At 40.9% G+C, this 14337-nt stretch overlaps 1 protein-coding gene across 4 annotated transcripts in view; it reads right to left on the bottom strand.

The window, feature by feature from the left end:
- The window catches only part of RIMBP2 (RIMS binding protein 2), a 374947-nt gene that overhangs the window by 5391 nt on the left and 355219 nt on the right, over nt 1-14337 (bottom strand). For 3 of the 4 annotated variants that reach the window (XM_054006700.1, XM_054006701.1, XM_054006699.1), the window contains exons 22-24: nt 9809-9977; nt 5541-5644; nt 3265-3336 (exon numbers count right to left, since the gene is read on the bottom strand). In XM_054006700.1, the coding sequence (XP_053862675.1) occupies nt 3265-3336; nt 5541-5644; nt 9809-9977 (345 nt within the window). Of the gene's footprint in view, nt 1-3264; nt 3337-5540; nt 5645-7030; nt 7097-9808; nt 9978-14337 lie in introns of all 4 variants that reach the window. The other variant, XM_054006698.1, reaches the window with a different exon arrangement.

Genomic DNA, 14337 nt, shown 5'->3' with positions numbered 1-14337 from the left:
TGGTGGGAAGACCATCTCAACAGCCCAACACTGTGGCATTTAATTTCAAAAGGGGGAACTATGCAAAAATGAGGGGGTTAGTTAAACAGAAGTTAAAAGGTACAGTGACTAAAGTGAAATCCCTGCAAGCTGCATGGGCGCTTTTTAAAGACACCATAATAGCGGCCCAAATTAAGAAACACAGTAAAAGAACTAAAAAAGAGCCACCGTGGCTTAACTACCATGTAAAAGAAGCAGTGAGAGATAAAAAGACTTCCTTTAAAAAGTGGAAGTCCAATCCTAGTGAGGCAAATAGAAAGGAGCATAAACGCTGTCAAATTAAGTGCAAGAATGTAATAAGAAAAGCCAAAGAAGAGTTTGAAGAACAGCTAGCCAAAAACTCCAAAGGTAATAACAAAATGTTTAAGTACATCAGAAGCAGGAAGCCTGCTAAACAACCAGTGGGGCCCTTTGATGAGCGAGATACAAAAGGAGCGCTTAAAGACAATAAAGTCATTGCGGAAAAACTAAATGGATTCTTTGCTTCAGTCTTCACGGCTGAGGATGTTAGGGAGATTCCCAAACCTGAGCTGGCTTTTGTAGGTGAAAATTCTGAGGAACTGTCACGGATTGAAGTGTCACGAGAGGAGGTTTTGGAATTAATTGATAAACTTAACATTAACAAGTCACCAGGACCAGATGGCATTCACCCAAGAGTTCTGAAAGAACTCAAATGTGAAGTTGCGGAACTGTTAACTAAGGTTTGTAACCTGTCCTTTAAATCGGCTTCTGTACCCAATGACTGGAAGTTAGCTAATGTAACGCCAATATTTAAAAAGGGCTCTAGAGGTGATCCTGGCAATTACAGACCGGTAAGTCTAACATCTGTACCGGGCAAATTAGTCGAAACAATAGTTAAGAATAAAATTGTCAGACACATAGAAAAACAAACTGTTGAGCAATAGTCAACATGGTTTCTGTAAAGGGAAATCGTGTCTTACTAATCTATTAGAATTCTTTGAAGGGGTCAACAAACATGTGAACAAGGGGAATCCAGTGGACATAGTGTACTTAGATTTCCAGAAAGCCTTTGACAAGGTCCCTCACCAAAGGTTCTTATGTAAATTAAGCTGCCATGGGATAAAAGGGAAGGTCCTTTCATGGACTGAGAACTGGTTAAAAGACAGGGAACAAAGTAGGAATAAATGGTAAATTCTCAGAATGGAGAGGGGTAACTAGTGGTGTTCCCCAAGGGTCAGTCCTCAGACCAATCCTATTCAACTTATTCATAAATGATCTGGAGAAAGGGGTAAACAGTGAGGTGGCAAAGTTTGCAGAGGATACTAAACTGCTAAAGATAGTTAAGTCCAAAGCAGACTGTGAAGAACTTCAAAAAGATCTCACAAAACTAAGTGATTGGGCAACAAAATGGCAAATGAAATTTAATGTGGATAAATGTAAAGTAATGCATATTGGAAAAAATAACCGCAACTATACATACAATATGATGGGGGATAATTTAGCTACAACAAGTCAGGAAAAAGATCTTGGAGTCATCGTGGATAGTTCTCTGAAAATGTCCATGCAGTGTGCAGAGGCGGTCAAAAAAGCAAACAGGATGTTAGGAATCATTAAAAAGGGGATAGAGAATAAGCCTGAGAATATATTATTGCCCTTATATAAATCGATGGTACACCCTCATCTCGAATACTGCGTACAGATGTGGTCTCCTCATCTCAAAAAAGATATACTGGCACTAGAAAAGGTTCAGAAAAGGGCAACTAAAATGATTAAGGGTTTGGAACGGGTCCCATATGAGGAGAGATTAAAGAGGCTAGGACTCTTCAGCTTGGAAAAGAGGAGACTAAGGGGGGATATGATAGAGGTGAGTGATGTGGAGAAAGTGGATAAGGAAAAGTTATTTACTTATTCCCATAATACAAGAACTAGGGGTCATCAAATGAAATTAATAAGCAGCAGGTTTAAAACAAATAAAAGGAAGTTCTTCTTCACGCAGCGCACAGTCAACTTGTGGAACTCCTTACCTGAGAAGGTTGTGAAGGCTAGGACTATAACAGAGTTTAAAAGAGAACTGGATAAATTCATGGTGGTTAAGTCCATTAATGGCTATTAGCCAGGACGGGTAAGGAATGGTGTCCCTAGCCTCTGTCTGACAGAGGATGGAGATGGATGGCAGGAGAGAGATCACTTGATCATTGCCTGTTAGGTTCACTCCCTCTGGGGCACCTGGCATTGGCCACTGTCGGTAGACAGGATACTGGGCTAGGTGGACCTTTGGTCTGACCCGGTACGGCCTTTCTTATGTTCTTAGCATTTTATAGCTCCTAACAAGAGCTAAGCACTTACTGGTATTAATGTGCTAACTTGGCATGGGATGAAATTTATACTGGGGGAGAGGCAGTGCAAGGCCCTCTATACCATTTCTGCCCTAGATAGCAGATGCACAAGGGAAAATGGATGAAGCACCCTCTTAGGCTTGTTTGCACATTTCCTGTCCCTCCTATGCAATATAGGATAGAGAGAGATGGAGAAAAGGTGCTGTGTTCTTGTTTACATGGATCCAGGGGATGCAAACCCCTTTGCAGCTGCTGGGGAGGGGCTGTAGCTTTAATTTCAGCAGACAACTGTTATTCCAGCTGCTAACTATGGGTCAGAGGGGTGGATTTCATCACCCCAGTTGCTCTGCACTTTTCCCCCATAGAGTCCTAGTGCACAGGTTTTATGTAGATGGAGTGGATTTCACCCCATGCAAGTAACCTTTGTTTACTAACAATCTCAGTGTACTTCTAATCTGTGTCCCTTTACTGACACGAGCCCTCAGCAAAAGGGTGGCTAGAAACATTTGATTCGAACAGTGTTACGTCAGCTGCAGTAGTTACAATTTGATTAGCTATTTGGGCATATATTCACATTGCCGTGCTTCTTGCTTGCAGTTCAGAATATACTTATTGCAGCCAAAGTCACTAGGCAAATGTTCTTGTAACTTGTAGAAATGTTTGAAAACAGCTACAAATCTGAGATGCAGGAACAGCAGTATTTACAGTGTCACTTTGTACCTAAGAATTAAGGTATAGCATCACTAAGTGGCATGTTTAATAAATTTGCTGATATAATAAATATTCAAGATGAAATTATAACCTGAATGAAATCCTCCCAGATTATATTTTAATAGCTCAGTCTACCAACAACGTCTCCAGTTACTGTTTGAGACACTTGGGCACTCTGCTTGATGTAGTTTAAAAGACCAAATAAAAGAAAACTTACATAGTAAAACCCATCTTCATCTATTTCACCAAAGACAGTGATAATGTCTCCTGTACAAAAGGTAAGCTCAGCCTGTGGAAAGAGGAAGGTGACTGATCAGATTGTGTTACGGTGCAAACATTAACATTTGCTACACTGATAGCACATCAGGTTCATAATTTTTTCCAACCATATTAGTAGACAGTTGAATGAATCTGCATGTTGAATTAGAGAGCAAAATATTCTTCAGAACAAACCAGAAAGCTTTTTTTATTACCATACACTGGGCATTTTCTTGACTAACAGTGAACTTTAAATCCCTGGGCTCGTCTTGTCCTAATCTGTGTGGGAAGAAAGGGACTTGTGGGAGGAAATCACAGTAAGGATCTCCTTGTGGAGTTGGGGGTGGGATAGGACCTCCTACAATCTGCCCCAGGATGCTGGTAACATAGCTCTATTGGAGCTGTGCTACTACGGAAACTCCCTATGCTCTGGGAGGTCACTCTTCTAGGAATCTCTGTGGGGTTGGATGGAAGACACTGCATGACCACTTTGCCCCTGCACAGACCTGGGCACAAACAGCAACCCTTTTGGAGAGGCAGAAGGAAGAGATGGGGGACAGTGCTCCTGAAGTGGAGGGAGAGCTGAATGCTGAACTGTGGGGACAGTCTGAGCCCTGTTTATTTAAAAGCTTTACAGTTTTGTCCACTTTATGAAAGCAGAGACAATGCTACAGAGTTTATTTGAGAACTAAATCTGATTAAAGGAGATAATATGAATTAGTAGGGTACCAAGCACTTCCAAAGTGCAGTATGTAGAAAACAGTTCTATAGACAGGCTATGGTGTGTTTTAAATAACAAATATGGGGAGATTGCAAGCTTGGTAGGTGTATTTTGCTTTGGCACATAGCTTCATGAGTGTGGCCTGCTCTCAAAAGCATGCTTCAAATTCTGTTTGCTGGAGGAGCTCCAAGATGATATTGAAGGTATGGTATACAGGGGAGAGAAAGAGAGCCTGGTGGAGTGGGCCTAGTGCAAGACCCAAGGTCTCAAGCATAGTCAGGCCATATATTGAAGCAGATGCTTCAAGTTCACAGGAAGCTGGCACAGGCATTGCTAAAATACAGGCACTTCTAAGAAGTAACATACTGGGTAGGTGTGTGAACACACTTCAAAAGATTAGCACCAGATAAAAGGGTTTGACAGAAGTGATGAATAGGGATGTTTTGCCCAAGACACACCTGGAGCAAGATACAAGGTGATGTCATGAAACACAAGTGGAACGTAAATTGTTTTTGTCAGTCTATAAATGTTGGGGTGTTTTGCCTTAACCCTTTGTCCAGCCGAGGGGGACAGTGGAAAGCTGAGTCCATTGGGACGGACATACATATTAGTGTATCTGTGACAATGGACAATAAAGCCGAGTGCCTTTACCACTGAGCTGTGTCTGTGGTCTTTCTGGGTAGTAATAGTGGGATAGCTATCTGCACAGTGCTGGAACAGCATATGGAGAGAAGAGACAGACACACACCAACTGACATCATCAAAACTGGCTGCATTGCCTGCTTTGATGCTGATGGGAAACGTATGAGGTTAGAGCAGAAGTTCTCAACCCATGGCCAGCAGGCCGCTTGTGGCCCAGTCAGCACAAAGTTGTAGCCCATGTGACAACCTCAGGGCCATATAGGTAGTATATATATTGTGTGGATGCGGCCCACATAACACACACAGCTGCATATGTGGTCCACAAATAAATAGGTTGAGAACCACGATGAAGATTTGGGAAACAGTTCATAATTGCTTAAGATACCATTAAAAGGCATGATATAGACAGATTACATAGAGTGTTAGACATCATACATTTCCATGAAGCCCAGTGGATCACTAAGGGAGAAAATTTGATATTTTTTGAATGCAGGTGTTTGGGATTTTTTGCATCTCCATGTTTCAAAATCAATTCTCGAGCTTCGGGCTACCTGGTTGTTGGTGTGAGTTGCAACACTTCTGACAATCATACTCTCTTAAGGAAGGATGCTAGGTGCATTTGGGATTAAATATGCTTTCCCTCTTTGCTTTGGAAAAATGTTTATTCCCATAATTTAAAATAAATTACCATATTTTCAGGTAGGCCTGTGATATATTACAATCATGATTTTATTGTATCCACAAGTCTATGTAATGTGTTCAGATGAGCTGACTACTGAAAGATGTTCATGAACATGTGTTTAAACCAACCCCACGACTTTAATGGATAGATAAATGACAAACATAACAATTGTTTTTGTTTAAATCAATACCTCCACATCAACGTTAGGAGAACTTTCTCTTGGATCATAATCGTATAGTGCCACCATCCTCCGTGTTGACACAGAATGCTGTCTGCCACTCCTTCTGTTCCTTTCTGTTCCAGCCATAAGGAGGGAAAGGGGAGGAAAGCTATCAAAGTTATTTTGAAGAACAAAAACAGCATGGTGCACATTTTTTTCCTCTTGTTATTTTCTCAACAGTGTAGTAATCAACTCAAGACTATTTCTCTAGCAAGCTGGACAGGTGACCAAAGAGAGATACCAAATCTAGTAACATAGTCATGGATTCCTGATGCAAGGTGGACATCGAGTCCAAAACAACTCTTTAATTCTTAACAGCTGGGTTGATCCTACTGTTTCTAAATCATCTCAGCAACATATAGAAAGCTACTATTTGTTATGCCTTTTTTAATCTTTTTGGTTAGAAGAATCATCAGGTGCTACTCCTCAGGCTTTTGGATAGTAGATGTTCAGGATTCTATCCTGTTTCACTTCAAGCAGACTGTCACTTTTACTCACTGGTCTTTTTTTCCTGCTAAAGCCAACAGGAATTTTGTGCCTGGTATTATTCTTCCCCTTCTTGGCAGGGTAGTGGGACAAGAAACAGAGCTGTTCTCACTTGATCCAAGACAAGTGATTTATCAATTTTTTTAATGAATCTGAATGTTTCCATTAGTCCTGTGGTTACAGAAACACACTTTCAAGTATTCCATGAGTTTACAGCTTTCCTTAGCAGGCGACAGAAGGAAAGAGGTGAAACTTACAGCTTCAGGAAATTAGATGAAATGTTTATTGACTGACATTAAACATTTACAGGGAAGTCTGTGATGGGCTTAATTTTAAAACTGAATGAGAGCAGCATGATTCTTGCAGATGATGCCACAGCAAGAGAAACATGCTTGTTAGTTTTACTTACAACAGGCGTAGAGGGCAGTTCTGATGAGCTAAAGAAGAGCATTATGAAGTGTGATAAAGGAAAACTGGTTAGGAGCAGCCTTAGGACTCTTGCTCCAATGAGCTAGGAGCATTCTAGGGTGGGGTAAGGTAGTAGGGGAAGACTGTCGTCAGTGGGGAAGTATGCAGCATGCACTCTGGCTTTCACACCTACTAGCTGGGAATGAAGCATTCAGTCAGAGGAGATTACAGCACACACCCAGTCACTGGGAACATACGCAATCTCAGCTGCTGATGCAAGGAGGGATTTATACAGAGTGCAAGGAGAAGTCCAAAGTGAAGGGCTGGATTATTACAGAGTTAGGAGCCAATTCCCCTGTGGCTTGGACCGACTCATAGTGACTGCCTTGAAGAAGCAATGAGTCCCTTTGACATACTACTCTGCGAAGACAAGGGAAGGCCTGTTCTCCAGTACTAGGGGCTTCTCTGCTTCTAAAGGATCAAAGGCATAAAAAGTAAATCTAGACAGCTCAAAGCAATTCAGCTAATTTACAGCTTGAATCAAGTTATTGTTTCTTAGCACAGACCTCTTTTTGACTTTCTGGATCTGCGGTGTACAGAGCGTGTGCTCTCTTTGAAACGGTCACAGTTGACTTCAGGAAAGGAATGCATACAAATAAAAGAAGAGGAAAAGATATGAAGCTGTTCAAAGTTCTTAATTTTTAAGGATTTAATGTGGGCAAAGGATTAAGCAAAATTAGTCATAGCTGAACACAGCATGTTAATTAAGTGTTTGATTTGACATTCAGACTGAAGCATGTGTGATAACAGCATAAAACAGACTGGGGATTTAGGGCCTGATCCTGCTAGCAGTGCCACATGGGCAGACGGTGTGACAGAAGGGGGTCTGAAAATGTGAATTTGTTTGCACATTCAGGCACTTGGTTTGTATTTAATTCAAAATTAAGCCAAACTCTCCATATTCTCTGAACTCTAGGGTTCTATGTGCATTTGCTTTGAAGTGTGACTAGAAAACTTGATCCAGATTTAAGAGAAAAGCCATTTGCTTTTAAAGTGTCAAGATATTTAAAGGTGAACTGCAGTGGGGGGGGGGAGGAGGTTACTAGCAGTTAGACCACTCCGGAACATTAAGAAAAGTATGCTTACAGATAGAGTGGCATTTTAATACAAGTGCTTTCCCCCTCCTGGAAAAATCTGAGCTGCAGACTTCTTCATTGCTCTGCCAGAGTGAGGGACATCACCAGTAGCACATAACAAAGAAGCCAATGGTGCTTGCAGAAATAGCTCCCAGGATCAGATCCTTAGAATGGCCACAATCTGCCGGGACTAAAGTTAGGCTCCTAAAATTATATTTAGACACCTAAATAAATGATCTCATTTTCAAAATGTTCAGCATCTACAACTCTCACTGACTTTGGCAGGAGCTGAGAGTGCGCAGCACTTTTGAAAATCAGGCCACATTGAGATAATTGTTTTTAAATATGGATTTGGGGTAAAAGATTTCAGAAGTGCCTAAGGGTATGTCTGTACAGCAAAAAAAAAAAAAAAATCCAGCAAGTCTCAGAGCCTGCGTCAAATGACTCGGGCTTGTGGGGCTCACTCTATGGGGCTAAAAATAGCAGTGTAAATGTTCCCACTCAAGCTGGCTCTGAGATCCACCTCCCGCACCAGGGTTTCAAAGCCCAGGCTGCAGGCCAAGTGGGAACATCTACACTGCTCTTTTTAGCCCCCTAGCCTGAGCTCAAGTCAGTGGACCCAGGCTCTGAGACTCGCTGCCACATTTTTGATTTGGGTTGGGGTTTTTTTTTTTGCAGTGTAAACAAACCCTAAGAGACTAAGGGCTTGTCTACACTTAAAATGCGCAGCTGCAGCACTTGAGTGCTTCAGTGAAGACAGCAGGACTTCTCCCATCAATGTCAGCACTCCACCTCCCCAATATGCGGTAGCTAGGTCGACGCAAGAATTGTCCTGTCGACTTGGCGCTGTCTACACCAGGGGTTAGGTCGCTTTAACTGCATTGCTCAGTGGTGTGAGTGTTACACACCCCTGAGCGATGTAGCTATACCAGCCTAATTTCCTAGTGTAGACCAGGCTTTAGGATCCTAAGTTCTGTATTCAAAAGTGACTTAGCGCCAGATTTTCACATATATTTAGGTGCCTAAAGATGCAAACAGGCACCCAGTGAGATTTATAAAAGTACCCAAGTGGGTTGGGCACCTACCTCACATGAACTGCAAGGAAATTAAGTGCCTAATCTACTCAGGTGCTTTTGTAAAACTTACTAGATGCCTAGCTGCATCTTCAGTTTCCTAAATACTTGTGAAAACCAGGCATGTAGGAGCCTATGTCCCAGTCAATGATTCCTAATTCACTTAGGCACTTTTGAAAATTTTACTTAGGTACCTCTAGGCACTCAGGTTTTACCCATTGTTCTTTCACTCCCTTTGTTTGTTACGTCTTAAGTCCATTTGCTCCGGCACACAAATGGGGAAATACTGAGCTGAGAATTCTGAGGATCTTAAAGAGCCTATAATTGTTTCATTTTGTGAAAAGTACTTAAAATAAACCCCCCAATGGTAAAACACTATTTTCATTTTGTAATCTTGCAAACAATTCTGGAGAGATTTTTTTGTTTTGTTTTTATGTAGCCACGTTTACAGTTCACTTTTAAACAAGATTGAACCAATGTTAGTAGTTTATAGTCTTCGTTTTATTGCTCCTTTGAAAAATTTAAAATTTGTTGGTGCTTTCCCTCTCAAAATATATTTGTATATAACTACAGTATGTCTCTGTACAACATTGAACCACTGATTTAAGGTTACTGGTTCAAAACAGGAAAGGTTGGTTTGTGATATCAATATCTTTTAAGCTTTTTGACTACGCAATGTTAACCTGAATAATGTGAGGCATAACCCTTTGCCACCATCCCTTTAAATTTATGGTAAAATAGGTTAGAGTAAAAAGAACAAACAAGTGATTCTTTTTATGCTTTCCAGCAGTGAGCATAACATTTATCAAACATCTCAGCACTGCATATGCCAAAAGCAGAGGGATCTTGTTCTGTGTCTAGAAATCTTTCAGAAAATCAGTCTTTAAAAAAATGGATTAATATGTGCAGTACTGAAATGCAAGTCCTCATTTGTGTCGTCAATAGTGAAAATGCTTAAATAGTCTGAATTTTTTTAAAAAAACACAAGCAAGATGTTGACACAGAACGTATCCCATAGTGTAGTAGACTACAGTAAAATTTATATGCATGTGCCATATCATCAAAAAAGCCAAAGCGCAAACAGCCAAGTTAACAGCACTAAATCACTATTTTGTGTACATATATTTTCCCCTACCTATTTTTTCTACAGGTGTATTCAGAGGAAGAAACCCTTGTTTCAGAAGCTGATCCATCATTTCTTCATCATCTGCTTGGATTTCAGAGACCATATTACATGGAATGAGGCCAAGTCTTGTGCATGTTTCTCCCCGGTAGAATCCATCAGCATCTTTATCTCCATAAACCTAAATATTCAAGACATAAAAAATTGATCAATCAATGTTGTTTTAATATTTGGGATTTATTACAAAACAGTCCCTGAAGGATTGCAAGGTGTCTATGGATTTGCGTTTGTGTTTATTTACAGCTACTCTGATTTTTTGATTTTTTTTTTTTTTAAACAGAGCACTAGGTTTTTTTAGGTACCTCTGAATTGTGATACCATACATTGAGCAGAAATCAGCTGTTTTGTTAGCTATGACATTAACATAAGTGAGAAACGTCTTTAAAAGCTTCCCCCCCCCAAAAAAAAGTCTTAATATTATTTGCATCACTATTTATGGTGGTAGAGGCTATAGTGAGCAACTGAAGAATTGGATCAAAGTTTTATTATTTTAAGTAAATTTTACCCATGAAAGCTTATTCCCAAATAAATCTGTTAGTCTTTAGCATGCCACCGGACTCCTTGTTGTTTTTGGTCACATACAAGAAAGTATTTTACCTATAATACAATCCTATATTTTACCTATAATACAATTCTATCCAAAATCCCATTCCCAGTAACAGGTGAATCCAAATTAAATCAGTTTGTCCCATCTTTGATACTAATCAAAAGCTAATGAAATGAAGCTTACAGTAAGAAACTGTCTTTGTGAAAATATTTGAAAATTCAGTACTGTATGATGTAGCTTTAAAACATTCCTTTCTTTGCATTTGTGAAAAATACAGTTGATATCAAATAACAAAGACAGCTACAAATTCAAATACAGACAGAATCTAGTACTGAACTACTTAAAGATGTCTTTAAGACTGAACGACTGATTTATTTTAGATCTTTCCCGTACAAAGACCACAGATGCTATTGATTTTTTTTTTAAATCTAGTTAAAAGATTTTGAATCTTAGGAGTTATCTAGAATATGATTCTATTTCAGTTGTATTAATTGTATGTACATAATCTATAGATTATTGTCTAGAGTGCCACCTCTCCTTCTAATACATTATTAGGCTGGGAAGGATTCAATTTTTTTAATCAGTAAATGTTGATTTCACTGTACATACAAACCAAAGAAAAAAATATTTTCTTCCATGATGATTGAAATTTACAGATCGGCAAAGTAAGAAAATTGTTACTTGAGTTTGATTTAAAGAAATTCACTTTGTATATTTTGATATGTGATGCTGAGAATTTGTGTTTTAATGGTTATAAAGCTTTGACTTTTTTAATCTTAATGTTTGTCACTAAATAATTGTCTGACCCTCCACCATAATTTCCCACAACCATGAACATTTTAATTGAGAAAAATAAATGCTTAAAATCCATAAGTTTGTGCAACTGTGAACAATTAAATTGATCAAAATAAAAAACTTAAAAATAAACAGATATTATCCATCCATCCATTATCCATTATATTAAAAATCTTGAATTCTCCCCAGTTTATATATTATGTATGATCACTGATACATGTAAAATGTGTGATGAAAGGATTGATGTTACATGGAGTAGTTCCCTGATGTGATTTGTTTACTCATATTGCTACTACTTAGTGCGTAATGTTTGTAAAGTGCTTTGAAAATATAAATTAATTGATCTTCACAACATTTCTGAGAGGTAGGCAAAAGCAGCAGCTACAGTTTTTACAACTAGCATGGTTCTACTTAAAAAGTCAACGTTTATCCACAGTTGTATCTGAGATATGACACTATTTCTCTATTGTGGGTAGATGATGTCTTTTCAGTAACTATCAAGGTAGCCAATATGTAGGCCTGGCAGAATTTAATTTTTTTTATAACTTTGATAATATTGATGGTTTTTTTTAAGCATTTTTTTTTCCCAGGGATTATCAGTTTATTTCACAGTCACTCCAAATTATGGGTTTTATGCATTTTTTATCTATGTACATTTCGGGGGGGGAAGGGTTGTCAGACAATAATTATTTAATGCCAGTAGATGTTGAGATCCAAAGAGTTAAAGCTATATAATTGTTAAAACACATATTGTGGAAAATCATGTAAATATACACAAAGTAAATATCTTTCATAAACTTTAATAAGTAAACTCTAATAAGTTACTAAACTAGAGTTTAGTAAACTCTATTAAGTTCTCAAGCAGTATTTTTCTTACTTTGCCTATCTATAAATTTCAATGATCGTTGATGGAAATATTTTTTGTCAGTTTCTGTGCATGTATGGGTTAATCAATGTTTACTGACATTTATCATAAAAGTCTAATCCTCCAAGTCTACTAATATAAGCAAATGATTAAAATACTGGAGCAGAATGAATATCTTCACAAATAAAAGCAAGTACTTATATATTCCCATTTTTTGGTGTAATCATATCCAATGCCAACTGAGGCAAAAGACGGTTACTCACCGTTGTAACTGTTGTTCTTCGAGATGTGTTGCTCATATCCATTCCATTAGGTGTGCGCGCGCCGCGTGCACGATCGTCGGAGAATTTTCTACCCTAGCAACACCGGCGGGTCGGCTGTGGAGCCCCCTAGAATGGCGCCTTCATGGCGCTGAATATATACCCCAGCCGACCCGGCGCCCCCTCAGTTCCTTCTTGCCGGCTACTCCGACAGTGGGGAAGGGGGGCGGGTTTGGAATGGATATGAGCAACACATCTCGAAGAACAACAGTTACAACGGTGAGTAACCGTCTTTTCTTCTTCGAGTGCTTGCTCATATCCATTCCATTAGGTGACTCCCAAGCCCAACTTAGGTGGTGGGGTCGGAGTGAGACATTGCTGTGTGCAAAACCGCTGATCCGAAAGCAGCATCGTCCCTGGACTGCTGCACTAGCGCATAGTGAGCTGTAAATGTGTGGACTGATGACCAAACTGCCGCTCTACAAATGTCCTGGATCGGAACTTGCGCCAGGAAAGCAGTCGAGGAAGCTTGGGCCCTCGTGGAGTGAGCGGTGAGGTGCGGTGCTGGGACACCTGCCAGGTCATAGCAAGTCCGGATGCAAGACGTAATCCAGGAGGATAAGCGTTGTGAGGAGACCGGTGAGCCTTTCATTCGGTCGGCCACTGCAACGAAGAGTTGCGTCGTCTTTCTAAAGTGCCTTGTGCGGTCAATATAGAAGGCCAGGGCCCTGCGTACGTCCAGAGAATGCAAACGTTGATCCTGGCGAGTAGCATGTGGTTTAGGATGAAAGACCGGGAGAAATATATCCTGATTGATGTGAAATGGAGAAACCACCTTAGGGAGAAAGGCAGGATGTGGACGAAGCTGCACTTTATCCTTATGGAAAACTGTGTAAGGGGGCTCGGATGTAAGCGCTCTGAGTTCAGAAACGCGCCTTGCTGAGGTGATGGCTACGAGGAAGGCTGTCTTCCAGGATAGGTACAAAAGTGAACAGGTGGCCAGTGGCTCGAATGGAGGACCTGTGAGCTTGGAGAGAACCAGGTTGAGGTCCCACGTCTGAACGGGCTGACGTTGTTGTGGGTACATCCGGTCTAAGCCCTTGAGGAATCTAACGACCATCGGGTTAGAGAATACCGAAGACGCGAGTTCCCCTGGGTGAAAGGCCGATATAGCGGCCAGGTGAACTCTAATTGAAGATATCGCCAACCCCTGCTGTTTTAGGGAGAGGAGATATTCCAAAATTAGAGGAATGGGTGCCTGCAACGGGGACGTGGCTCGTTGTTCGCACCAACAGGAGAACCGCTTCCACTTGGCCAGGTACGTGGTGCGTGTTGAGGGCTTCCTACTGCTCAGCAGAATCTGTTGGACAGAGTGCGAGCATTGCTGCTCTGCCTGGGTGAACCATGGAGCAGCCACGCCGTGAGGTGGAGTGATTGCAGGTCGGGGTGACGCAGCCGGCCGTGGTCTTGAGAGATGAGATCCGGACATAATGGAAGCGGGATCGGTGTCTGAACCGAGAGTTCCAACAGTGTGGTGTACCAATGTTGTCTCGGCCACGCTGGAGCGACCAGAATTACCTGTGCCTGGTCTCTGCGCAATTTGAGCAGTACCTTGTGGACCAGAGGAAATGGAGGAAAGGCATAAAACAGGTGGTCTTTCCAGGGAAGGAGAAACGCATCCGAGAGGGAGCCCGGAGCTCGACCTTGCAGGGAGCAGAACACGTGGCATTTCCTGTTGTCTCGAGAAGCAAACAGGTCTATCTGGGGAAACCCCCACTTCTGGAAGACGGAATGTATGATGTCCGGACGGATAGACCACTCGTGCGTCTGGAAGGACCTGCTGAGTCGGTCCGCTAAAGTGTTCTGGACTCCAGGGAGGAACGATGCCGTGAGATGGATTAAGTGGGCAATACAGAAGTCCCACAGGCGAATGGCCTCTTGGCATAGAATTGACGAACGTGCTCCTCCTTGCTTGTTGATGTAAAACATGGCCGTGGTGTTGTCGATGAGAACT

The sequence above is a fragment of the Malaclemys terrapin genome, chromosome 16 (assembly GCF_027887155.1).
Source record: "Malaclemys terrapin pileata isolate rMalTer1 chromosome 16, rMalTer1.hap1, whole genome shotgun sequence".
In the NCBI taxonomy this organism is placed as follows: Eukaryota; Metazoa; Chordata; order Testudines; family Emydidae; genus Malaclemys; species Malaclemys terrapin.
This window is presented reverse-complemented; position numbering and strand designations above follow the sequence as displayed.